Genomic DNA, 26,700 nt, shown 5'->3' on the forward strand with positions numbered 1-26,700 from the left:
ACCCCCCTACTCACCCCTACCCCCCTACTCACCCCTACCCCCCTACTCACCCCTACTCACCCCTACCCCCTACTCACCCCTACCCCCCTACTCACCCCTAACCACCTACTCACCCCTACCCTCCTACTCACCCCTATCCTCCTACTCACCCCTACCCCCCTACTCACCCCTACCCTCCTACTCACCCCTACTCCCCTACTCACCACTACCCACCTACTCACCCCTACCCTCCTACTCACCCCTACCCACCTACTCACCCCTACCCTCCTATACTCACCCCTACCCCCCTACTCACCCCTAACCACCTACTCACCCCTACCCTCCTACTCACCCCTACCCCCCTACTCACCACTACCCTCCTACTCACCCCTACCCCCCTACTCACCCCTACCCCCCTACTCACTGCTACCCCCCTACTCACCGCTACCCCCCCTACTCACCCCTACCCTCCTACTCACCCCTACCCTCCTACTCACCCCTACCCTACATCCTAACCTCCAACATACCCTCTAAGGGGCCGTCTATAAATTACGTCACGCATCTGGGGGGGGGGGGGGGGGTCAAACATTTGTGACGATGTGTGACGAGGGGGGGGGGGTGAGAAATGTGACGTCACGTCAAAATGCCCAACTTTAAATAAATATAAACACGTTCTAATTAAATATACTTTTTAATAAATGTTTTCTCCTACAACATCAGAGTGCAGCGCCACATTAAATACGCACTACAATGACAATAGTTTAAAGCGATTTGTAGCATGTTTTATTTGGGGGGGGGCAGAGCTTTGTGACGTCATATTTGAGGGGGGGGGGTCTGACTTTTTGTGACGCCGTGTGACGAGGGGGGGGGGTAAAACATCGTCCAAAATCGCGTGACGTCATTTCCGGAACGGGAAGAGTCTTCCGGAACGGGAAGAGTCTTCCGGAACGGGAAGAATCTTCCGGAACGGGAAGAGTCTTCCGGAACGGGAAGAGTCTTCCGGAACGGGAAGAGTCTTCCGGAACGGGAAGAGTCTTCCGGAACGGGAAGAGTCTTCCGGAAGACGGTGGACCCAACCGAAACGTCGTTTTATCTCTTCACTTAAAGCTTTCGTGACTGCAGGAATTTTACAAAAATAACAATTTTTTTTACAAAAATAGCAAAAAACATCGACGTTTCGATCGCAACCCGATGGTTGTGTTAATCCCGATGGTGCTCGTCAAGAAGTGCCTCCAAGTCTTATCGTCACACTGGCAAAAAGGTTCCATAAATAATGCCCTGGCTGGCAATAATTATTACAACTCGCCTTTTGCCCGTCCAAGGACGGGTGTATTGCAGTAAATCTGAAACTTGCAAGCGAAAAGCAGAGCGCGACGTGATATTCATTGCATTAATGCGTGTGCGATTTGTAAGGGCGCGGTGACACAGACCCATTTCATTTAAAGGATATAATCCCTTGTTCATCATGACGTCCTTTTTACTTTGATGTCTCACTAGCGTTACGGAGATCGCGTGACGTGAGGGTTCTGCCTTTGTCGTGAGGGACGCCGAGGGGGGAGGAGGCATCCCTCAGCCCCCAATGTGGAGTGATGTCACCTGCTCATGATTATTAATGCGGGGGGGGGGGGTGTCCATGTGGAGGACGTAACATGTTCATGATAATTATTAATGAGGGGGGCTGGTCGACGGAGTGACGTCACGAGTGTTGCACACATACATTCTTGCCTCATCTCAGGTAATAATAATGGGGGGTGTCCATTTGGAAGATGTCACCTAATCGTGAATATTAATGACGGGGGCTGGTCAATGTGGAGTGATGTCACGAGCGTTAAGGACAGACATTCCTGGGTGATTATAGCCGGGTATATGTCGGGGGCAGGTAGCGATGTGTGAGGGAGAGAAGAATCCGCCTCTCAAATCTCCCAGGAGCCCTGTGACAACCTTATTCATTGGCTGTGTCGGGTGGTGGCAGGTTAACAACACATTTATATTTATGACATCGAATCCCCCCCCCCAAAAAAAAAACCGCTTATGGATAATATTGTGTCGCCAAAGCCCTAATATACTCTTTGGTTCTTTCGGTAAAGTCACGTAGGTAGAAATGAACAGATCACGACGTTTCGATCGCAACACAAGCAATCATCATCAGGTGAGACAATTACAGCAGGAAAACTGCTGCAGCAGGCCAGAGAGCTGCCGTGACCGAGAGGTTATAACAATACAACCCAAGGGTGAGTGGGCGGGGCTAGAGATGGAAGAGAGAGGGGGGGGGGGCAGAGCAAGATCAGCGGCGGCGGGAGAGCTCTCCCGCCGCTGCTGATCTTGATCTGCCGCCCCCTCTCTCTCCCCCTGGCAGAGGTCACAATCGGGTACCCGTACCCTACCCGGCTACGGGTACCCATTTGCGACCCTGGTGCGGCCGGGTACGGGTAGGCCGTGAGTCACTGTTAACCGTTTGTCATTCATTTCCCAACGTCTTGTCTCTTCTCACAATTCAAGTTCCTAGAATCAACCCACCCGCGCCTGCAACATGGCTTCATCCCAGAGGTCGCAATCGGGTACCCGTACCCTACCCGATACCCGGCTACCCGTACCCGGCTGTGTATCGGGTAGGGTACCCGTTTGCGACCCTGGTGCGGCCGGGTACGGGTGTAGGGGTGTTAGAGAGAGAGCCGTTATGCATGGCAGCTTATGGGAAACAAACACAGTGGGCGGGGCTACGTGAGTGCACGGGGGGGGGGTGCTCTCAACGACGTCCGCACCAGGCAGCCCGGGGCCCCACCCCTCAGCGGGGGTGGAGTATAAAGGGGGATGTGTCAGAGGGCTCGGGGCAGAATGTTAAAGCTAAACCAGTGAAGACCGAAGATCGTCTAGCTAGAGCCCTGGACTCCCCTGGGACGCCGCCCTTGTCAGGGCCGCGCAGGATCGAGCCAGCGGCGTGGTCCCGAGAACCAGAGCTAGTGCTCTGGGACTCCGGGTACCGTAGCCCGACTTACCAGTGTCGGGCCAGACAGCCTCCCCTAGCCCGTTAGTGGAGGACTAGGAGGTAGGTCAGAGATAGCTAGCAGTGTATTCCCAGCTAGCCGGGTGAGGGGGCCGATACCCCCTCTAGTATTGTATGTCCACAGTTGTGACTACTTGTACGGAATAAATACGTGTGCCTCACCAACGGTGTCCAAGAGTCATCAACGGTACTTCACGGGTAAGGAATCAAAACCCGTTTGCGACCTCTGCCCCCTGGCGAGCTCTCCCGCCGTCGCGATCTTGCTGCCCCGCCCCCCTCTCTCTTCCATCTCTAGCCCCGCCCACTTAGCCTTGGGTTGCTCCCAGCTCAGACCGGCAGCTCTCTCGTCTGCTGCAGCAGTTTTCCGGCTGTAATTGTCTCACCTGATGACGATTGCTTGTGTTGCGATTTACCTACTTGACTTTACCGAAAGAACCTAAGAATATGGATGCCTGCAGTCACGAAAGCTTGGATGCCTGCAGTCACAAAATCAAGATTAAAGCCCAACTACTCCTTAAAAAGAAATACAATAAAATCAGATTTCATGGCAGTTTCCCTGACCAGTAGTAGCAGCATCATCAGCAGCAGCATCTCCAGAGCCAACAGGAGAGCAGGGAGTGGGAAGAGCGCGGTGGGCCAGCACTGGCTTCACACCAGCTGTCTGGGTCCACCACCAGCAAAAATGTCAGCGCCACGCGGCACACCACATATCCCAGTGTAGGTCCAGCAACGGGTCCATGGTGCCACCTGCTCGGGCCTGCCAGCCACCCAGTGAACGTTCAGCGAAAGGTGTAGGGGACGACGGTTAACATCTCGCCACGGTACCTAGGAGATGTTAACTACCTCGCTAGGTATACAGGAGGTCGTGGGTTCGATCCCGACCCTGATGCCTGTTGTATATTTTAAATGTACATGTTTTCCTCATGGTTGCGTGGATTTTTCTCCACGTTTCTAACTCTACAATTAGAAACGTGCGTTTATAGTATTTGCTATAAATGTCCACGTGATAAGCCACTTCGTTGAGCTATTTGTGATAGCCAGGTCACTTCTGAAAAAGAACTACATAGGCTGAGTGGGCCATATCTGGTAAACTAAATAAAAAAAAGTGTTTTAAAATAGTCTGTTCTCCTATAATGCGGTAGTAGTTGTGTCGTTCCTGAAGAACACCGCATTATGGAAAAATCGCTTTATAAGCAGTCTGCGATAACACGGGAGATCCGTACACAGGCCAAGCAATGTCTTGTGTGCGATCATGCTACGCCAAGGCAGCCGTTAATACCTGCTTATTCCCTAACTACATTCATCATCGCGTTACATCCCAAATGGCTTAATGAAAACAACAACACGCGGAGTTATAGGAGAAACAGACTGTGGCAGTTGAGTCTTTCAGGCCACATTTCCCACTGGCATATCCGAGGCGAGCCACCGTGGGGCCAGCACGGTAGCGGTGGGTTCTTTTTCACTGGGGACTTTGCTTAACCGGGCTGGACTGCAAGCGAGCAGTAACGACACACTGCTAGCGCTGCTGCCGCCGCTAGTGCTAGCACCTCCAGCCTGGCTCGGCATGGCTCTGTTTGTGGAGTTGGGGAAAAACCGGGGGAGGGTGTGAGGGAGAGGCATCAGAGGCAATCGTGGCACAGCGCCAGCTGCCCCTTCAGGAAATCGCGGCAGGGGCAGACCCTGCCCCACGCGGCCCCAGCGCAGCTGAAGAGCAGCGGCTCCTTCTGCAGGAAGCAGCGGTGCTGGGAGCGGAGGAACGCCGGATAGAGGTGGCTCTCCCCCTCCTCCAGCGCATCGCATCGTATGCCCAGCCTGAACCGGGGAGGATGGGGGTGCGGAGGGAGGTGATGTCTCAGTGACCCGAGGCTTCCGCGCTGGTGCCGTGCCGCAGTTGTCTTCTGGATGGCCGGCACGATGTCCTGACGTTTCGGTCATCACCGTCGTTACACCATCACTATCATTGTCATTGCCATGATAAAAAAGGTCCTTTTAAAGGCCAAAAGATCAGCCAAAGAAGAGTGGGACCTGGATTACGAGTGTATCAACTAAATGTGGAAGGCCTCTCATTTGCAAAGTGTGAGGTGCTCTTGACTTAAAGCTTTCGTGACTGCAGGAATTCATCTTCTTTGGGTCATTCGGTAAAGTTACGTAGATTGGTTCAAAGAAAATAACAACTAATCTACGTGACTTTACCGAAAGACCCAAAGAATAAGAATGTGAGGTGCTCGCCAACTGTTTACATCAAGAGAACATAAATGTTGTTGCGCTCTAGGAAACCCACTCTGAAGGTAACTTACTAGCGAACTATAAATGTAATTAATATGACATAATTTCCGCCATCGACCATCCGAAATACAGCCTCGCCACTTAAATCAAAGCAAGGCCTTATAGACTGAGGTGACAGAAGAAGTCATCACCAATGAAACATCAGCCATCACTATCAGAATAGGCCAGGTGCCAGTGACCAACGTGTACAAACTGCCGAAGACACCGTCTGGAGACAATGGAGCTCCCACTCAAGGCAGCGTTCATCATAAAGTGCCATTCTACACTGAATCTGTTGAACACGATGTTCATAAAACGAAACTTCCATCTACACCTTTCCGGTAACATAAGCCGTACAAAGATGTCAACGACGGCTTATCAGTACTGGCTCGGATCCTGTTTAACATCTTAACCTACGACCTGCCAAAGACGTAATCCCGCAAATTTGTCTATGCGGACAACATAGTGACACACTAACATAAGACTTGTCCGTATTAGAAGACTACTTCTGAAAGTGGATGCCACTGCCAAATCCATCGAAAACGACTGTCCCAATCCACCATCTCAATAATCATGACAAACGCCTAGTTGGAAGTGACTTTCTGTGGTAACCCTGGCAAAAGCGAGCCATATCCAAAGCACTGGGGCATTAGACAGAAGCCTCCAATTTAAAAAGCGCATTGCAAAGGTGTGCGAAAAAACTAAAAGCAGAGGGACTCTGATACGCACACTAGCCAGCACAATGTGGGAAGCCGCCACCAAAACTCTCCTCTGCACGGCCGCCCTTGCACTCGTGTAACTCCAGGGCTGAGTACTGCGTACCCCAGTCTGGACATCAAGCGCCCACATTAATAATTTGGACGTCCAATCAACAACATCCTTTGAACAATAACGGGTACAACTTAAATGCACTCCCACTCAGTGGCTACCGGTTCTGCCCAACATTCTACCGGCAAACCTTCGCCAGGATGCCGCGACATCAAATCAACTGGGAAAAAAATCCGAGGAAGTGATACATCTACCGTTACACCAATACCTGCTCGACCCTCCACGAACCCATCTGAAATCCCGGAAACCGATTTGGGATCGCGCGAGACAATTGGATGAAGCGGGGTCAAGTAAAGACTGCTGGTGAACACTGTTGAGTTCTGTGGAGGTTCCAAATAAAATACTCTTTGACGACCCCAGCACTGCTCTGCGCGGCTTTGATCTGCCCAAGAAAACTATGGTGCTCCATCAACCACTTCAGAACAGGCAACTAACTGGTCGCTGTGCACATCTCCTCACACAAGTGGAGAATTAAAGACAACCAAGTGTGACTGTGGCCATCCGAACCAGACAATAGACCCCATATCACGAACAACTGCATCCTATGCCCGCTCTCCAGCAGACTGAGCAGTATTAGTCGCACGACTCCTGAAGCTATCGCATGGATCACAGACATAAACTTGGACATGTGATTTGCACATACTTGCCATCCGCTAGAAGAAGAAGAATCGCTATGAGCACCATCACCATTATTCCATTCCCACAAGCATAGTACCATTTTTTTATTTTACCAGGTAAGGCGTGCCGAGCTATATAGCTCTTTTTTAGAAGCAACCTGGCCACAAATGATAGCCCAACGAAGTGGCTTATCATGTTTACATTTATACCATCCAAATACTATAAACGTGTGTTTATAAATTTGGGATGAACCGGAGGACACGGAGAAAACTACATGCAACCAGGGAGCGAAAGACATGCAAACTCCAAATATACAGCAGGCGTCAAGGTCGGGATCGAACCACGACCTCCTGCATACCAGCCGAGGTAGTTAACATATCCTGGCCACCGCGGCGCCCCAAAGCCTCGCTGAGTCTCAAGACTCATTTTGAGGAGGGCCCTGCAAAGTTTTACACAGTCAGTTGAGAAGCGATGTCGCTGCTGCTGCTCCTGATGTTGTGTGATCCCGATTGAGTTAACTTGGCAGGGAATTCCTCAGCAGTCTGTGAAGGCTTCACGGTGGGGTGATTACACTGTGTAACAATTTTTTATAAACCTTTTGTTCCTGGGTAGTAAGTGTTATTTCCTAATTATTTATGCCTCAAAAGTACAGAAAATGGCTATTATTCCCCACAAAGTTGTTTTTGTGACAAGGACATTGATATTTTGAAATTCACCTATTTTCCGAACATTCCAGATAGATTCAGTGCTGAGTAAACTTGGAGTAACTTCTCGGACATTCTAGAACTTTCCAGTAATATAAATCGTAATATAAATACAGGGGCCTTAAGCCCACCAGTTCAGTTTTGTTCCAGCTGCTGAATACAGATCTGCATTTTTCTGAAATCGCATCAAGAGGCTGCAAAGCATCCGGTAGACGCATTTTTCTATGTCTGCAGCCAATTTATCAAGACAAGAGCGAAAAAGTACTCTGTGGAAGCATCTGCTAAATGTGCGAGGCCTACAAAGCATATTTCGGCATGCCTGTCGGGGATCAAGACAAACCCTGGGCACCTCATTTCACCTGCGAGCAATGCAAAAAAACTCTGGAAGGTAAGATAGACAATTGTTGCTCAGAATTTTGTTATAAAATTTGTTACATTTTTAAAATGGTAAAATTTTGTAATTTTAAAATGTTTTACAATTTTTAATGTTATTCAAAAAATATATCATACATGAAAAATATTGCGAGAATCTCTTACACATTAGTCTTGAGTGAAATAAATGTATTTTTGTAGGATGGAGCCATGAAGTTCTCTATCCCAAGAATTTGGTGGGAACCCACTGACCACTCAAGCAACTGCTACTTCTGCATGGTGGACCCTTCCAAACGTCGGACTGGCAAGAATGCACCTGTTATCACATATCCGGACCTTCCTTCATCCATTACCCCGTTGCACACTACCATGAGCTCCCTGTACCCACTCCTTCGGAGAGAGAGCAGCCATCTTTAGAAGAGAGCAGCAAGTCAGAGAGCGAGGAAGACGTTGTAGATCTAGATGACAATTTCAGAGGTGGAGCTGAGGAGAGAAACCCATACTACCCCAACAAAAAATACCTAAACGACTTGATCAGAGCTCTTCGTCTTACCAAGTCCAATGCCGAGCTTTTGACGTCTAGGCTCAAGTAGTGGGAACTTGTTGGATGAAAGTGTGCAAGTCGCGGATCAGAGGAAGCGTCGCAAACCTTTTTGCAGCTTCTTCACCCATCAAGATGGGCTCTGCTTCTGCCACAATGTGACCAGTCTGTTCGAGGCAATCGGAATCGCCTGTAACCAGAATGAGTGGCGCCTCTTCATTGACAGCTCATCAAGGAGCCTCAAAGCCGCTCCATAATGGTAACAAGTACCCATCTCTTCCCCTGGCTCACTCGGTGCACCTCAGAGAATTACAACAGCATCAATACCTTGCTGGACGCCTTGGGAGGTCATCGTAGACTTCAAAATGGTGGCATTCCTGATGGGTCTCTAAGGCGGTTTTACCAAGTTTCTCTGCTATCTTTGCTTTTGGGACAGCAGGGACACCAAGGCACACTACCACAGGCGGGACTGGCCACAGCGGACCAAGTTCTCTGTGTGGAGGAACAACGTCAAGTGGGATCCACTGGTGGACCCCTGGAAGGTGCTGATGCCATCACTGCACCTCAAATTGGGCATTATGAAACAATTTGTCAGAGCTGTAGATAAAGAGTCAGCAGTCAAGTACCTTCAATACTTCTTCCTTAAGCTGTCTGAGGCAACGGTCAAAGCTGGTGTCTTCGGACCACAGATAAAGAAGATCCTGGAGTGCAATGCATTCCCCAAGAAGCTCAATAGTAAGGAGAAAGCGGCTTAGGACAGCTTTATATCGCACTGGTTCATGGCTTCCTGGGCAATCACAAGGTCGAAAACTATGTGGAACTGGTTGAGACTGGTGAAGAACTATAGCACAATGGGCTGTAGGATGTCCCTCAAAGTCCATATCCTTGATGCTCATCTTAATAAATTCAAGGAGAACATGTGAGCGTACTCGGAGGAGCAAGGTGAGCGCTTCCACCAGGATATACTGGACTTTGAATACCGCTACCAAGGACAGTATAACGAGAACATAATGGGAGACTACATTTGGGGGCTGATTCATGAGAGTGATTTACAGTATAATCGTAAATCTCGAAAAACTACTCACTTCGAAATCTTTCGTAGTAATTTTTGTATTACTTTTGTATAAATACATATTAATTTTGATTCGTATTTTTTCTGACTTTATGTGAATGAAAAGACACAAATTCGCCCGTTTTCTCGTGGGGAATAATATCCATATTCTATACTTTTTAGGCATAAACAATTAGGAAATAACACTTACTACCCAGGAACAAAAATGGTGTTACCTTGTGTTATTTGTATTTGTGCGAGGGAGGAGGAGTGCAAGGAGGAGGGACTGGACACCTGAGTAGCGCTCCTGGGGAGTTGAGAAGCTGAAAGAACGCCGGCTCGCACACCCAGCCCCGTGCGGCGCACGCGTCCACGCACGAAACCGCCACAGCAGCCTCCCCAGAGTCCTCTCCATCCTCACCCCGCGATGGTGTCGTCACCGCACGCAGCGCTGAGTGGGGAGGCCATGCACGCAGCGCCCCAGGTGCACAGAAGTCCTGCATGCATGTAGACAGACAGAGAGAGGCGAAGAGACAGGCAGAGGGGGGAGGCAGAGAGAGATAGACGCACGCGTTGTGTGATGGCAGAGAGCCGGCCCCAAATAATTAAGATAAACATCCTAAACTAAAACTGGAAAATTTAAAACTATCCAGTGTGCGACTGTGGTCATCCAGAATAGACTATACAATGTATAACGACACAATTTCCCCGATCCACGAATACGATTGAGACATCACAGTTGACGATACACTGCTGCTCCTGATGCGATGGTCTGGCCTGACCACCTGAATGTAAAATTGTAGTTGTTGTTCTGTACCTACATCAGCCGTACAAAAGAAGAAGCGGTCAGCTCGCCCGACTTGGGAAGCATGATAGTAGATACCTCCTCGTGGACAACAACAGCCGTGTGGACAACAACAGCCGGCACTGTCAATCCTCTCAATTAACATTGAAGATACTCACAGGCCAAAGCTGACATCCTGGCAGTTATATGAGAGGAGTATATTGTATGCTTACAGGAGACACACAAAGGTCATGAAAACCCCCGCCCAATGATTGAGGGGAAAGCACTCGTTGCTGAACAAGAGATAGGCAGTATGACAGTGTGGTCTTTGCTAGAGCTACCCTGAATTTGAGAGTGCATAACCAATACAAGCAAGAACAACATCAAAACCATCACACTTAGCCTCAAGAACATCGCCATAACATCCTTATACAAACCACCATCAAGTACTATCGAGTGGAACATTTTACCGGATGGCTGAATACGCATGAAGAGCCTCGTGATCGGGGACATCAACTCCCATAACACAATTGGGGATACGATGCACCCCCAAATGGAACAATGTGCAGAGTTCATTCACCTGATGCTGGCACCTGACACCAAACACCCCAAGCCATTCAACAGCAGCCGCGGGAGAAGAGGCTACAACACAGACCTCAGATTTGCAAGCAATGAAATTAGCCACATGTGCCGGAAAGCAGTACTAGAGCCCAACACCGTCCGAGAAGCATCAAACCAAGGTCATCACATACAGTGCAAAACACTCACACTTTCGCAGACGATTCAACCTGAAAAAAGACAATTGGATAGCCTTCACAGAGGCAGTGGAGGATTCAATCAAGGACATCACTCCCACCCATTGAAACCCCCACACTTTCATGAGAGCTGTGAAAATAAGTGCTTGCTGCTTCATCCCAAGGGGCTGCTGCACAATATACATCCCAGGCATGTCAGGCACAATTTCTGAGCTGTTTCCCCTCCATGAGAATGAATACCATTTCCACCCCTTCTCAGAATCCACCATTACGCTAGGAGAAACCCTAATAGACAATATAGGAGTAGAGTGACACAATTTTTGGAGAGAGATGATCGTGAATACCAATCTGGCATGTAACAGCAAGAAAGCTTGGGCGACCAGAAGAAAACTGGGAGGTGACAACATCACACCTCTAGCCATATAAAATTTTACTGCCAACCAGGTTCCACAACTGCTCAAAAATGGGAAGCGTTTGCAAAGAAAAACACCAGAGATCACCATCACTGTATTATACCACATGACAAGCAACCACCCAAGAGACTTAACCCGCCCACTTAATATGGGGGATGTGACAGCCGGCAAAGGACTTCTTAAACAGGGAAGGCAGCAGAAGTGGATAATATACTCGTTGAGATGATATAACATCGAGGACCTATTCAACAAATGTATGATGAGTAAATAGATACCATGAGGGAAGGCATAGCTCTGCCCAAATCAGGAAAGACTTTTCATCAACAAAAAGCTATCGACCGAAGCATCACTTATATAACTTAAAGCTTTCGTGACTGCAGGAATTCAGATTATCTGGGGTTTTCGGTTAAGCCACATATATAGAATAAATTACAAAAATCTAAATCACGACGTTTCGATCGCTTGTGTTGCGATCGAAACGTCGTGATTTAGATTTTTGTAATTTATTCTATCTACGTGGCTTTATCAAAAGACCCAAAGATATAACTTACATACTCTTATCTTGCAATTAATTTCACTTTGGTAGATTTAAAACGCATACGAGGCCAAGCAGGTTTCATACCCGGCCAATCCTGTGCAGGCCAACTATTAAACATCACACAGCACATCGAAGATGGCTTCCAACAGAAGTTGATCACCAGTGCAGCGTTTGTTGATCTATCTGCTGCATATGGCACTGTTCAATACAGTATCCCAGTCCACAAACTGCACCTCATGACTGGCGACCTAGATCTGAGCTAGGCCATTCATAGCCTCAGAGAACAAATGCTTCAACGTGAAGCTAAACGGGCAGAAAAGTAGATGTTGGTCTCAAAAGAATGGCTTACCACAGGGCAGTGTGCTCGCCCCACTTTTATTAAATATCTACACCAACGATTAGCCACTTCAATCTAGATTTGAAAATGATGATTGCTTGTGTTGCAATCGAAACGTCGTGATTTAATTTCTTTTATTTTATACCTACGTGACTTTACCGATTAGCCACTTTCTGCTGAATGTCAGTTGTTCATCTATGCACAAAGCAGAGGAATTTCGAGGACACAGAGAATATCCTAAAGAGGGCACTGGATGAGATGTCAAGATACTCCCCAAATGATCATCTCAAACCAAACCTGAGTAAAACCCAAATCTGTGACTTCCACTTGAGAAACCGGGATGCAGAGCGACACCTGAATGTCACCTGGGGAGACCAGAGCCTCAAACACTAGAGTCACCCAGTGTACTTCAGAGTAACGGTGGATCGTATACTCAGCTACAAAAAGCACTTTTTAAATAGCAAAGCCAAGGTCAACACACAAAACAACATTTTACGAAAGCTCGCAAATTCAAAGTGGGGAGCACATCCATCTAATCTACACACCACCGCCTTAATACTTTGTTTCTCTGTGGTTGAATATGTGTGCTTCTTCACCCGGTGATACTCAACTGACAGTAATTGTGTCGATACCACCATAAATGATACGTGCAGAAACATACATAACAGGGTGCCCCTATATTGCACTATTTGGCATAGTGCCCCCCCTAACATCAAAAAGAGATTAGCAGGTGACCACGACCGGCAAGTCCTGGACATCTGCCATCTGATACGTGGCCATCCACCAGCACCACCATCATCTCTTATCAAGAAACAGCTTCTTGTGCTCCACTGTACCACTGTCCAGAAATCTGCCAGAACTTCCCTCTGGCAAAAAGAATGAGAAAAATCAAGTAGCAAAGCTGCCAAATGGAGGCAGCGAAGATTCACCCCCCCCCCCCCCCAGTGAGGATCTTGCATCTAGCTCCAATTCCAAATGGATCACATGGCAGAGCCTAAACAGACTGAGAGAGTGGGTTTCATACAACCCTGACCAATGTGCTTGTTAGGAGAAGCAAACCATGGATCATCTCCTGAGATGCCCTGCAGCACCACAATGCACTTCTCAAGGTTTGGCAATGCCAACACTAGAAGTGGTGGCCTGTGCAGAATATTGGGAAAAGACCGTATAGGCTGGATAAGCGACATAATAAAGAAAACCTAACTTTCTAAAAAAACTATTAAAACGAAACTATTTTATTTTACCAGGTAGTAAGGCCTACTGAGCTATGTAGCTCTTTTTCAAAAGCAACCTGGTCACAAATGATATCTTAAGTCAACAAAGGGGCTTATCACGAGGACATTTATAGCAGCCAAATACTCTAAATGCGTGATGTAGATTCTAATCGTGGAGGGTAAAACCGGAGGACCCGGAGACAAATCCACGCAGCCACAGGGAGAGACACGCAAAACTCCAAATTCAGTCTGTTCTACTATAACGCCACATGTTGTTTTCATAACGCAAATTGGACATAACACGTTTAATGTATTAGGAAACACATTTTTTAAACCACGGACGGGAAATGGATATCATGCGATTGAGTGAACAGAACTACAAGGTGCGGGTAGGAATAAGTGTGTATTGATCTCTGTGGATCTCTGTTTGTCTTTGGTTATATATGAGTCTCTGTATCTCCGTGGGTCTCTATGGGTCTCTGGTTATATACGAGTCTCTGTATCTCTGTGGGTCTCTGTAGGTCTATGCGTCTCTGTATCTCTGTGGGTCTCTATGGGTCTCTTTATCTCTGTGGGTCTCTATGGGTCTCTGTATCTCTGTGGGTTTCTATGGGTCTCTATCTCTGTGGGTCTCTATGGGTCTCTGTATCTCTGTGGGTCTCTATGAGTCTCTGTATCTCTGTGGGTCTCTATGAGTCTCTGTATCTCTGTGGGTCTCTATGGGTCTCTATGGGTCTCCTCCGTCCGATATTAGGAAGCCACTGGGAGCTACGCACTTTTAAATCATCACCGAGATTAAAAACTCATTTGATTAGAACTGCTTGTTTTTGTGTTTAGTTTGTTGTACTTCCCCCCGGACCTATGATTAGCACAGTTGGCTACTTATGGTGTGCGAAATAAGTTCACGCATATACACTCGATCCCCCACGCAGAGTAACAGATGATATTAAATCACAATTGGCCGCACTGCGCTCTGCTGGAAATCCAGGGTATGGCACCTCCCAAACGCCCACGGGCATATGGAGATATCCGTCACGGCGATCCGCCAACCCTCGCCAGCACGTGGTGCTGCCGCAGTGCCGCCGCAGTGCCACCACGTCGCCCGCTCGCAGTGCCATCACAGTGCCACTGCATCGCCTACTCGCAGTGCCACTGCAGTGCCACTGCATCGCCTACTCGCAGTGCCACTGCAGTGCCACTGCATCGCCTACTCGCAGTGCCACTGCAGTGCCACTGCAGTGCCACTGCAGTGCCACTGCAGTGCCACTGCATCGCCTACTCGCAGTGCCACTGCAGTGCCACTACATCGCCACTGCAGTGCCGCTGCAGTGCCACTTCATCGCCACTGCATCGCCACTGCAGTGCCGCTGCATCGCCACTGCATCGCCACTGCATCGCCACTGCATCGCCACTGCAGTGCCACTGCATCGCCACTGCATCGCCACTGCAGTGCCACAATGTCTCCGAATCGTAATGCCACCACAGTGTCACCGCAGTGCCACCACAGTGCCCCCAACGCGGTGTCACCGCAATGCCACTGCAGTGCCACCACAGTGGTGCCAGCGCGTCGCCCACCTGGTGGCGCAGGTAGGCGTCCACGCGTTGCAGTGTGCCCTCAGCGGTGAACTCGAGCGGGACGTGGGGCGTGACCGAGGAGTGGGCGATCGCCTGCACGGTGCGCGCCACCTCGGCCGGGTCGCTCGCGTCGACGGTCCACGCGTGCGGACGCCCCACCAACGTCTCCACATACGGGTGCTGCGACGTCAGCTGTGGCAGCGGCGGTGGCAGTGGTACGGAGACAAAGCGGTGTGAGTCCACATGTCTCCGTGTCTGTGTGTGAGTCTCCGTGTCTGTGTGTGAGTCTCCGTGTCTCTCTGTGTGAGTCTCCGTGTCTCTGTGTGTGAGTCTCCGTGACTGTGTGTGAGTCTCCGTGTCTCTGCGCGAGTCTCCGTGTCTCAGCGTGTGAGTCTCCGTGTCTCTGCGTGTGAGTCTCCGTGTCTGTGTGTGAGTCTCCGTGTCTCTCTGTGTGAGTCTCCGTGTCTCTGTGTGTGAGTCTCTGTGGCTGTGTGTGAGTCTCCGTGTCTCGGTGTGCGAGTCTCCGTGTCTCTGTGTGTGAGTCTCCGTGTCTCTGTGTGAGTCTCCATGTCTCTGTGTGTGAGTCTCTGTGTCTCTGTGTGTGAGTCTCCGTGTCTCTGTGTGTGAGTCTCCGTGTCTCGGTGTATGAGTCTCCGTGTCTCGGTGTGTGAGTCTCCGTGTCTCTGTGTGAGTCTCCGTGTCTCTGCGTGTGAGTCTCTGTGTCTCTGCGTGTGAGTCTCCGTGTCTCTGTGTGTGAGTCTCCGTGTCTCTGTGTGTGAGTCTCCGTGTCTCGGTGTGTGAGTCTCCGTGTCTCGGTGTGTGAGTCTCCGTGTCTCGGTGTGTGAGTCTCCGTGTCTCTGTGTGTGAGTCTCCGTGTCTCTGTGTGTGAGTCTCCGTGTCTCTATGTGTGAGTCTCCGTGTCTGTGTGTGAGTCTCCGTGTATCTGTGTGTGAGTCTCCGTGTCTCTGTGTGTGAGTCTCCGTGTCTCTGCGTGTGAGTCTCCGTGTCTCTGCGTGAGTCTCCGTGTCTCTGCGTGCGAGTCTCCGTGTCTCTGCGTGTGAGTCTCCGTGTCTCTGCGTGTAAGTCTCCGTGTCTCTGCGTGTGAGTCTGCGTGTCTCTGTGTGAGTCTCTGTGTCTCTGTGTGTGAGTCTCCGTGTCTCTGTGTGTGAGTCTCCGTGTCTCGGTGTATGAGTCTCCGTGTCTCGGTGTATGAGTCTCCGTGTCTCTATGTGTGAGTCTCCGTGTCTGTGTGTGAGTCTCCGTGTCTCTGTGTGTGAGTCTCCGTGTCTCTGTGTGTGAGTCTCCGTGTCTCTGCGTGTGAGTCTCCGTGTCTCTGCGTGTGAGTCTCCGTGTCTCTGCGTGAGTCTCCGTGTCTCTGCGTGTGAGTCTCCGTGTCTCTGCGTGTGAGTCTCCGTGTCTCTGCGTGTGAGTCTCCGTGTCTCTGTGTGTGAGTTTCCGTGTCTCTGCGTGTGAGTCTCCATGTGTCTCTGCGTGAGTCTCCGTGTCTCTGCGTGAGTCTCCGTGTCTCTGTGTGTGAGTCTCCATGTGTCTGTGTGTGAGTCTCCGTATCTCTATGTGTGAGTCTTCGTGTCTCTATGTGTGAGTCTCTGTGTCTCTGTGTGTGAGTCTCCGTGGCTGTGTGTGAGTCTCCGTGTCTCGGTGTGTGAGTCTCCGTGTCTCTGTGTGTGAGTCTCCGTGGCTGTGTGTGTGTCTCCGTGTCTGTGTGTGAGTCTCCGTGTCTCTGTGTGTGAGTCTCCGTGTCTCTGTGTGTGAGTCTCCGTGTCTCTGTGTGTGAGTCTCCGTGTCTCTGCGTGTGAGTCTCCGTGTCTCTGCGTGTGAGTCTCCGTGTCTCTGCGTGAGTCTCCGTGTCTCTGCGTGTGAGTCTCCGTGTCTCTGCGTGTGAGTCTCCGTGTCTCTGCGTGTGAGTCTCCGTGTCTCTGTGTGTGAGTCTCCGTGTCTCTGTGTGTGAGTCTCCGTGTCTCTGCGTGTGAGTCTCCATGTGTCTCTGCGTGAGTCTCCGTGTCTCTGCGTGAGTCTCCATGTGTCTGTGTGTGAGTCTCCGTGTCTCTATGTGTGAGTCTCCGTGTCTCTATGTGTGAGTCTCTGTGTCTCTGGGTGTGAGTCTCCGTGGCTGTGTGTGAGTCTCCGTGTCTCGGTGTGTGAGTCTCCGTGTCTCTGTGTGTGAGTCTCCGTGGCTGTGTGTGTGTCTCCGTGTCTGTGTGTGAGTCTCCGTGTCTCTGTGTGTGAGTCTCCGTGTCTCTGTGTGTGAGTCTCCGTGTCTCTGTGTGTGAGTCTCCGTGTCTCTGTGTGTGAGTCTCCGTGTCTCTACGCGTGAGTCTCCGTGTCTCTGCGCGTGAGTCTCCGTGTCTCTGTGTGTGAGTCTCCATGTGTCTGTGTGTGAGTCTCCGTGTCTCTATGTGTGAGTCTCCGTGTCTCTATGTGTGAGTCTCTGTGTCTCTGTGTGTGAGTCTCCGTGGCTGTGTGTGAGTCTCCGTGTCTCGGTGTGTGAGTCTCCGTGTCTCTGTGTGTGAGTCTCCGTGGCTGTATGTGTGTCTCCGTGTCTGTGTGTGAGTCTCCGTGTCTCTGTGTGTGAGTCTCCGTGTCTCTGTGTGTGAGTCTCCGTGTCTCTGTGTGTGAGTCTCCATGTCTCTGTGTGTGAGTCCGTGTATCTCTGCATGTAAGTCTGCGTGTATCTCTGCGCGTGAGTCCGCATGTCTTTGCGTGTGAGTGTCTGTGTGTGAGTCCCCGTGTCTCTGGGTGTGATACTGTGCCTCTGTGTGCGAGTCTCCATGTCTCAGTGTGAGTCTCTGCGTGAGAATCCGCGTTTCGTTGCGCGTGAGTCCGCGTGTCTCTGAGCACGAGTCCGCGTATCTCTGCGTGAGTCCGTGTGTCTCTGCATGTGAGTCCGTATGTCTCTGCATGTGAGTCCGTGTGTCTCTGCGTGTGAGTCCGTGTGTCTCTGCGTGTGAGTCCGTGTGTCTCTGTGTGTGAGTCTACGTGTCTCTCGGTGTGATACTGTGTCTCAGAGTGTGAGTCCACGTGTCTCGATGTGTCTCTGCGTGAGTCCACGTGTGTCTTCATGAGTCCACGTGTCTCTGCGTAGTCTCTAGGCACGAGTCCATGTGTCTCTGCTTGAGTCTGTGTGTCTCTGCTTGAGTCTGTATGTCTCTGAGCGAGTCTGTGTGTCTCTGAGTGAGTCTGTGTGTCTCTGCGTCTGAGTCCGCGTGTCTCTGCGTAAGTCTCTACGCGCAAGTCCACGTGTCTCTGCGTGAGTCCACGCGCGTCTCTGCATGTGAGTCTACGCGCGTCTCTGCTTGCGAGTCTTTGCACGTTTCTGCGTGCGAGTCAAAGAGTGTCTCTGCGTGCAAGTCTACGTGTGTCTTTGCGCATGCGAGTCTGCGCGCATATCTCTGCATACCAGTCGAGCGGTGGGCTTGCCCTGGAAGAAGGCCGTGTGGTTAGACGAGTGTGGGGGGCTGAACCGTGGCAGGAGCACAGCACAGCCGCTGGCGATCGCCTCCAGTGGGGCCGGACCCTCGTAGGGGAAGCCCAGCCCCACGAACAGCTGAGGGACACGCACATGGCGGCCGGGGTCACTCCACTGCTGGATGAGGCCTGCCGAATCTACCACCGTCACTCACCATCACCCAATGCAAGAACACCCCATGCGAGTCTATAGGTCTCTTTATGAGTCTATGGGTCGCTGTATGAGTCTATGGGTCTCTGTATGAGGCTATGGGTCTCTGTATGAGGCTATGGGTCTCTGTATGAGGCTATGGGTCTCTGTATGAGGCTATGGGTCTCTGTGTACATCCCATTTGGTAATCCAAATGAGACAATCCAAATGGGATGTACAAATGCGGATGTAAGTGTAACTGAACCTTGGCTCGGTGTAGCAGTGCCTGCAGCTGTGGCTGGGCCAGGAGGCCATGGTTGGTGACGAAAGCAGGCAATGTGGAGACGGCTCCCGGCGGCTGGTACACCGTGGCGTGCAGATCCATCTGCTCTGCTATGACTCGCAGGTACGACTCCTTGCCCTGGACAGACGCAAAGAGACAGAGACAGAAAAATGGAGAGAGACACAAGAGACAGATAGAGACACAGACGCAGAGGCACAGAGATGGAGAGAGACAGAGAGGCGACAGAGAGACAGAGAGAGACATAAAGAGAGAATGAGACAGAGAGATGGAGACACAAAGAGACAAAGACAGAGTGATGTGGCCCAGCAGGAGCACGTACGCCTTTTGTAGGTGCCATAGTGAGATGTTAACTACCTCACCTGGTATACAGGAGGTCGTGGGTTCGATTTCGACCCTGACACCTGCTGGATATTTGGAGTTTGCGTGTCTTTCTCTCTCCCCGTGGCCACGTGGATTTTTGAAGTATTTGGCTGCTATAAAGTTCCACGTGATGATGACAAGCCACTTAGTTGGGCTATCATTTGTGGCCAGGTCGCTTCTGAAAGAGAGCAACGAGGGCTGTCCTCGACTTATGAATTTGTTCCTGAGGCCCGTTCCTCACTCGAACGGTTAGTAAGTCAAAATGCAAGAATGCACTCCGATGAACAAAATAGTTCCGTGGTTCAATTTGCAAGCGCGAGTTCGCGTTTTAAGCCAAAGTTAGCAAAAATATGTTTTTTCATGGAAGCTTTTTCATAAGTGCCGAGTGTTCGTAAGTCGAGCACTGTCTGTATCGCTGGTGAAATAAAAAAAAAAGAGTTAAAATTGAGTTTTAGTGTAACTGGGATCATACAGAACCAGCATCAGCCGCAGCAGCGGCACCACGAGGGGTCCCAGGGTCCCCTGTCAGGGTCACCTGGTAGGGTCACCTGCCAAGGTCACTCCTCCCAGGTTCACCTCCCAGGGTCACCTTTCCCAGGTTCCCTTCCCAGGGTCACCGTTCAGGGTCACCTGCCACATGTACTCTGCCTTGCCGTAGACGAGCGCCATGCGGTTGTCCTTTTGCATCTCCGCGGCCTCCTCCTCCTCTGGGATGGCACTCACGAAGCCCAGGAATGAGTTGTCTGGCGTGTGTGCTGCCACACAAACAAACACACGCACGCACGCACGCAGGCACACGCAGACATGCACGTACATGCGCACGCACACACACATGCACACGCACACACATGCACACACACAGATACATGCGCACACATACACACGTACATATATACACGCACACACAACAAACACGCACACAACAACAACCGCCATTTTCCACTGAGTGGCGGTGACGTCACCACGGCGCTTGTGCTAGGCCATGTGCACCTTGAGGCCACGTGAAGTGTCGAACGTCCGCTGGCAGGAGGTCACGGGGCAGACCCAGGTGCCACGGGTCGACTGACTGAGATGACTGGCTGATGCACCACCTGTGCCCCCTCCTGTGCCAACTTGCTGTGCTTTAGCCACCCGGTGCTCCGCTCGTTGTTGTGAGATCACTCCTCCGCCCTCCGTTGTTGTTGGAGGGCGACTGCCTCCAACTGCCCAGTAGTAGCGTCCTTCACGAGCCTCCTCCACAGAGGCCGATCTTGACACCGCTGGTACCAGTCATCGGCAAATTCACTCAGCTCCACATCCTCCTGTTCCACGTCACTCCATCTCCTTTCTAGCCCGTGCCGCGCCCGTTTAGCCCCCTCTATCCGGCTGAACAAAAGCTGTTTTGGCACGCCGTGGCTGGGCATGCGGGCTACATGGCCCAGCCAACGCAGCCTTGCCTGCCGGAGGAGCTCACACACACGCACACAGGCAAAGGTCCCGCTTGTTGCCCACACGCAAGCAGTCCATCTCCCTCAGTCGCCCGGCCACCTTTGTCTCTCCAGAGCCGATGTCTACATACACCACACTGGGTCCTCATTTCGGGCCGAGTCGACCTAGGGGAAGCCCAGGATCAGTTCAAAGTTTCGCTTGCAGCATGCAGCACGCTAGTAACTACCCACACGCATGAAGTCTGCAGAACACGGTGAGGACACAGAAACACTCACTCACTCGCCCGCTCACTCATACTCCTTCGCACTCACAGAACATGGAGAGGACGCAGAAACACTCACTCATTCGCTCACTCATACTCCTTCACACTCACAGAACACGGAGAGGACACAGAAACACTCACTCACTCGCTCGCTCACACTCCTTCACACTCGCAGAACACGGTGAGGACACAGAAACACTCACTCGTTCGCTCGCTCGCTCACACTCCTTCACACTCACAGAACACAGTGAGGACACAAACACTCACTCACTCGCTCGTCAACTCACACTCCTTCACACTCACAGAACACGGAGAAGACACCGAAACACTCACTCGCTTGCTCACTCACACTCCTTCACACTCACAGAACACTGTGAGGACACAGAAACACTCACTCACTTGCTCGCTCACTCACACTCCTTCACACTCAGAACACTGTGAGGACACAGAACACTGTGAGGACACAGAAACACTCACTCACTCACTCGCTCGCTCACACTCCTTCACACTCACAGAACACGGTGAGGACACAGAAACACTCACTCACTCGCTCACTCACACTCCTTCACACTCACAGAACACGGAGAGGACACAGAAACACTCACTCGCTCGCTCACTCACACTCCTTCACACTCACAGAACACGGAGAAGACACCGAAAAACTCACTCGCTTGCTCACTCACACTCCTTCACACTCCTTCACACTCACAGAACACGGAGGACACAGAAATACTCACTTGCTCGCACACTAACACTCATCTTCTTGGTTCTTTTGGTAAAGTCACGTAGAAGGGAAGTAATAAAATAATAAAAATAAAACATAATAAAATAATTCTCACGACGTTTTGGCCACAACGCAAGCAGCCGTCCTCAGGTGGAGAACAGGTCCGTCAAGTAGATAGAGTCTGAATGTCACGCTCCAGGCTTGGAGCGACTATTTATGCTGGGATGGAGTAGCGAAGAGCGTCTTGACAAAATAATTTGCATATCAAGAGGAATTTAGCATATTCATGGGAAATGCAGATATGCGATTAGCACTACTTGTGAAATGCGTAGGAGGTTTGGCGAGGGGTTTAAAGTCATTATGCCCATGCATTATGCAGGATTAGCAGAATCAAAGGGAGGGAGTAAGGTCAGAATTAATAAAGGGAAGGAATGTTAATAATATGGTGTCACAGCAACTAATATGCTTATTGACTATACCTTGTCATATTACACTATGTTTTATTCTACCCACTCAACTGTATAGCACACTGCTATATATTTGTAATGTAGTAACTCGGCGGGAGACGACTTCACGGGTAACACACTCTTTATTTTACCAAACTCGTTCACAGGTGACTAACACCTACTTAGTATCTCGGGTGACAAACACCCACTTAGTATCGCGGGTGACAAACACCCACTTAGCTACCCTGGCGACTAACGCCCACTGAGCTACTCGGGTGACCAACACCCACTTAGCTACTCGGCGACTAACGCCCACTGAGCTACTCGGGTGACCAACACCCACTTAGCTACTCGGCGACTAACGCCCCTGAGCTACTCGGGTGACCAACACCCACTTAGCTACCCTGGCGACTAACGCCCACTGAGCTACTCGGGACACTCCCTGCCCGGGGTATCTGTCTTGACTGTGGGTCCCCAGCCCGACCCACGTGGGCGTCGGACCCCGGGTCCCACAGTCTCGTCTCCGAGCCACACAGGGCCCCGGTCCCTACAAGGACGGCGGGACTAGGGGTCTCGGGGCACTAGGTCTTCAGCTCCGTCTTCTGGTCTTCAACTGGGTAACTCTCCCCGAGTGCTCTCGCGCGTCCCCCTTTATACCCCACCTGCGGACGTCGCTGCGAGCACCCATCCTATTCGACCAATCACTGGGCGCTGGCTACGATCCTGTTTTCCCACATCTCAGCGTGCCTCAGCACCCACGCCGCGCCGCCCCGTCATCTGTCACTCCCGGCGCGCGCGTCCACCCCACGCCCACAACGCGTGCCCAACCCCGCACCTCACGCCGCCCCGTGATCCATCACTGTCACAGTCGGCGCACGTCAACACCACCACTACATCACCCCCTACCACATAGCTCGCAGCCGACCCGGCTGCTATAAAAATATACAAACCCCCCTGTGTGCCCCGTAACACAACACAACAACAAGAACAACAACTAACGTAACAACCCAACACAACGCGAACACTACCATCCGCAACCATCAACCAATGCCACCGCGACAACAGAACAATATATACAATCCGGCGAGTGACAATAGCAATGTGTATGCAGCAAGAAAAATAAATGGAAATTTTTTTTTTTTTTTTTCTCTCTCGACTCGTGCAGCGTCCCATTCTTTCCGAGCGTCCCTACAACGGGACATTACCCCGGCAGAGGGGAACACCGGGCGAGCTCGGTGTCGAAAAAAAACGTCTTCATGAAAATTGTTGTGCCCTAGCCCGAGTCCGCCTTGCCGGTCCGTCGTACGGCACCAGACGCGGTTGAACGTCCGGTGGTGCCGGCGGTTCAGGAAGACATCGGCCAGGCATCGAGGACCCGTGTGTGCCGCGGGGTTCAGGCTCCCGACGGTCAGCAGCCGTCAAGCCCGAGGCACCTGGGGGTGGGTCAGGTGGAGACACGTGAGGATCAGCCTGCGACACCTCCCTCCCTGAGTCGACGGTCACATCACACGCCCGGTCGTTACGGCACAGAACGGGGTCACACGGTGCCGCATAGGGCTTCAGTCGGGAGGGGTGCACGTACCAACGGCGTTTTTCCCATTTAATCTGTATACTCTGGGGTCGTGCAACCCGCACAATTTCCACCGGTCCCCTCCAAGGTCTCAACAACTTGGGGGACGTAGCCAACGGTGCATGTGGACAATGCAGCCAGGCCTTATCGCCTGGTTTCCAATCATGCGTATGCACCCTCCGCCCATGCAATCTCTCGTTCGCAATTTGCCGAGACCGCGAATTCAACCTCGCCGCCTCCCGCGCTTCAGTCAATTTGGCGATATTAAATTTGATGTGGTCTGCCAATTTTGATTTTGCACGTGGCTGGGAAATCCCCAGTTGGACGTCCATGGCCGGATCGGCCTCCCGCCCATACATAAGAAAAAATGGGGAAAACCCCGTCGCCGCATGAGGGGCCATTCGATAGGCCGCGAGTACCCCCGGCACCTGTAAGTCCCAATCAACCTGATCGTCGCAGACCTGTTGGCACAACATAGACGTAATCGTCCTGTTCAGACGCTCAACCATCCCGTCAGTCTGCGGGTGGTAGGGGGAAGTACGCACTTTCTTTGTACCCAACAGGTCGCACACCTCGCGCAACAAAACGCTCGAAAAATTCTTTCCTTGATCCGTCAGCAAGCGTTCGGGGGCGCCCTTGTCCAAAACATAGCCCTGGACGAAGGCGTCCGCCACCGCTGCAGCCGACTGGTTGGCGAGTGGCCATGCCATGGGCCATCGGGTGAAGTATTCTACGCCAACCAGCAGGAACTTATTTCCCCTTGGTGTAGCAGGAAAGGGCCCCAAGATGTCCAACGCAACTAATTCGTTTATGCGCGAAACTTGAATGGATTGCAGCGGTGGATTAGCTGCCAATGGTGGCGGTTTTCTTTTGGCGCACCCTACGCATCCCTTAAGAATATTCGCCACGTCGTTACCCATCCCCGGCCAATAATAGTCTCGCTGGATTAGGGCGAGCGTTTTGTGAAAACCCAGATGCATGAGCCATTCATGAGCTGCCAGAACGACCCTACCCCGCATAGCAACAGGCACAACGAGCACGTGACGCCGGGACATGTTGTCCCACTTCATCAAAAGGCCCTGTCTGCACACCCAGGAACCGACCCGCGCATCCCCTACCTCGGGAGCGCCAACTTTTCGACGTAGCGTAAGTAGGGAACCGTCGGACATTTGGAGACGGCCCCACTCAATGAGGGGCAACGACAACAGCGAATCCCTCCCCGTGGGGGCGTCGACTCCCGGCGTGTCAGTGGCGGCGAGCGCAACTCCCGGGGTGCCGGCGACCGGGGGTTTGCACCGCGCCGATCCCAACAAACATGTGCAGTCCGTGCACGGTGGCAACCGCGACAAGGCGTCCGCATTTGAGTGTCGCAATCCCTTGCGGTAAATCGTCGTGAATTGGTAGTCCTGAAGGACCTCCAACCATCGGGACAATTGGCCCGATGGCTGTGCCACGCGCATAGCGTATTGTAGAGCCGCATGGTCCGTACGGACCGTAAAATGACGGCCGTAAAGATACGGCCTGAATTGCTGTGTAAAAAACACAATCGCTAACAATTCACGACGAGTTACGCAATAGCGTTGTTCGGCGGGGGAAAGAACTCTACTACCGTAGGCGACCACCCATTCAACCCCCCCGACCACCTGTGAGAGCACCCCCCCGATACCCGTGTTGCTGGCATCTGTGTCAAGCAAAAACGGTTGTGTGAAATCGGGGTAACACAAGGGGGGAGCCCGCACCAAGGCGTCACGAAGGGAGCAGAACGCAGCCTCCTCTTCCGCCCCCCAGTGAAACTGCACACCCTTAGCCGTCAAAGCGTGCAGGGGCCTGGCTATGGTGGCAAACTGCTTGACAAAACGACGGTAATAGGAGGCGAAACCAATGAAACTGCGAACCTCCGTGACCGAGGTTGGCGTTGGCCATGAGCTGACGCAGTGCGTCTTAGCAGGGTCCGTCGAGATCCCTGAACGACTCACGATATGGCCCAAATACCTGACCGATTCCCGAAGCAGAAAGCATTTAGCCGGTTTAAATTTAAGCTTAGCGGAACGCATCCTGAGGAACACCACTCTCAGTCGCTGGAGGTGCTCCTCAAAAGTTCGACTGAAGACGATGATATCGTCGAGATAAATCAAACAGGTATCCCATTGGAGGCCCGACAAAACCAATTCCATGAGTCTCTGGAACGTGGCGGGAGCGGAATGTAAGCCCATGGGCAACCGGTTGAATTCAAATAGGCCACCAGGTGTCCGGAAAGCGGTTTTAGGTTTAGACTCGTTATCGAGTGGTAATTGCCAAAATCCGGAAAGCAGATCGAGTGTGGAAAAAAACTGTGCTCCCGCCAAGGCATCCAGCGACTCATCCATCCTGGGGAGCGGATACGCATCCGCCATCGAGATTTTGTTTAAGCGGCGGAAATCGACACAAAACCGCAAGGACCCGTCCTGTTTTTTTACTAGGACAATAGGAGCACCCCACGGACTAGAAGAGGGCGAAATGATATCGGCCGCCAACATATCATTAACCGCCGATTGCACATGCTCCTTCTCGGCTGGGCTGAGCCGGAAGGGATTCTGACGAATAGGGGCCGCGTCCCCTGTAGCTATGTGGTGGCGCAACAGGTCAGTGCAGCCGATATCGTACCTATGTTTGCTGAACACGTCAGCAAACTCGAGTAGCAAACCCCTCAATGCTCCCAATTGCACCTTGGACAAGTTAGCCGAACCGGCACACAACGAGTCCAACCACTCAGTCCCCTCATCACTTGGAGGATGCGACTCGACAGTGAAATCTGCTTGAGCCACGAGCCGTTCCTCAACGGGTAGCGGCGCGGCGTGAGCCAGCACCGTTCCCTGCGCAATTACGGCCGGCCGCGAGCCCGTATTCAAGACCATTACGAATGGCTCACTGTCCCCTCTCACCATGGTTTGAGCAACTGCTAAATCGAGGCCCCTTCTGGCCCTGTTAGACGGCCCCAACAGCACCCCCTGTGCCTCCGCACCCACCTCGAGT

At 51.5% G+C, this 26,700-nt stretch overlaps 1 protein-coding gene across 2 annotated transcripts in view; it reads right to left on the reverse strand.

The window, feature by feature from the left end:
• Nucleotides 1–655: 655 nt before the first annotated feature.
• Nucleotides 656–26,700, reverse strand: part of LOC144737010 (alpha-1,6-mannosylglycoprotein 6-beta-N-acetylglucosaminyltransferase B-like) — a 53,827-nt gene continuing 27,782 nt past the window's right edge. For both annotated transcript variants that reach the window (XM_078619658.1, XM_078619656.1), the window contains 6 exons: nt 19,889–20,013; nt 18,860–19,015; nt 18,397–18,543; nt 14,979–15,170; nt 9,657–9,859; nt 656–4,795 (listed from right to left, as the gene is read on the reverse strand). In XM_078619658.1, the coding sequence (XP_078475784.1) occupies nt 4,603–4,795; nt 9,657–9,859; nt 14,979–15,170; nt 18,397–18,543; nt 18,860–19,015; nt 19,889–20,013 (1,016 nt within the window). In that variant the 3' untranslated portion in view covers nt 656–4,602. The remainder of the gene's footprint in view (nt 4,796–9,656; nt 9,860–14,978; nt 15,171–18,396; nt 18,544–18,859; nt 19,016–19,888; nt 20,014–26,700) is intronic.

The sequence above is a fragment of the Lampetra planeri genome, chromosome 64, assembly GCF_965212315.1.
Source record: "Lampetra planeri chromosome 64, kcLamPlan1.2.h2, whole genome shotgun sequence".
Lineage (NCBI taxonomy): Eukaryota > Metazoa > Chordata > Hyperoartia > Petromyzontiformes > Petromyzontidae > Lampetra > Lampetra planeri.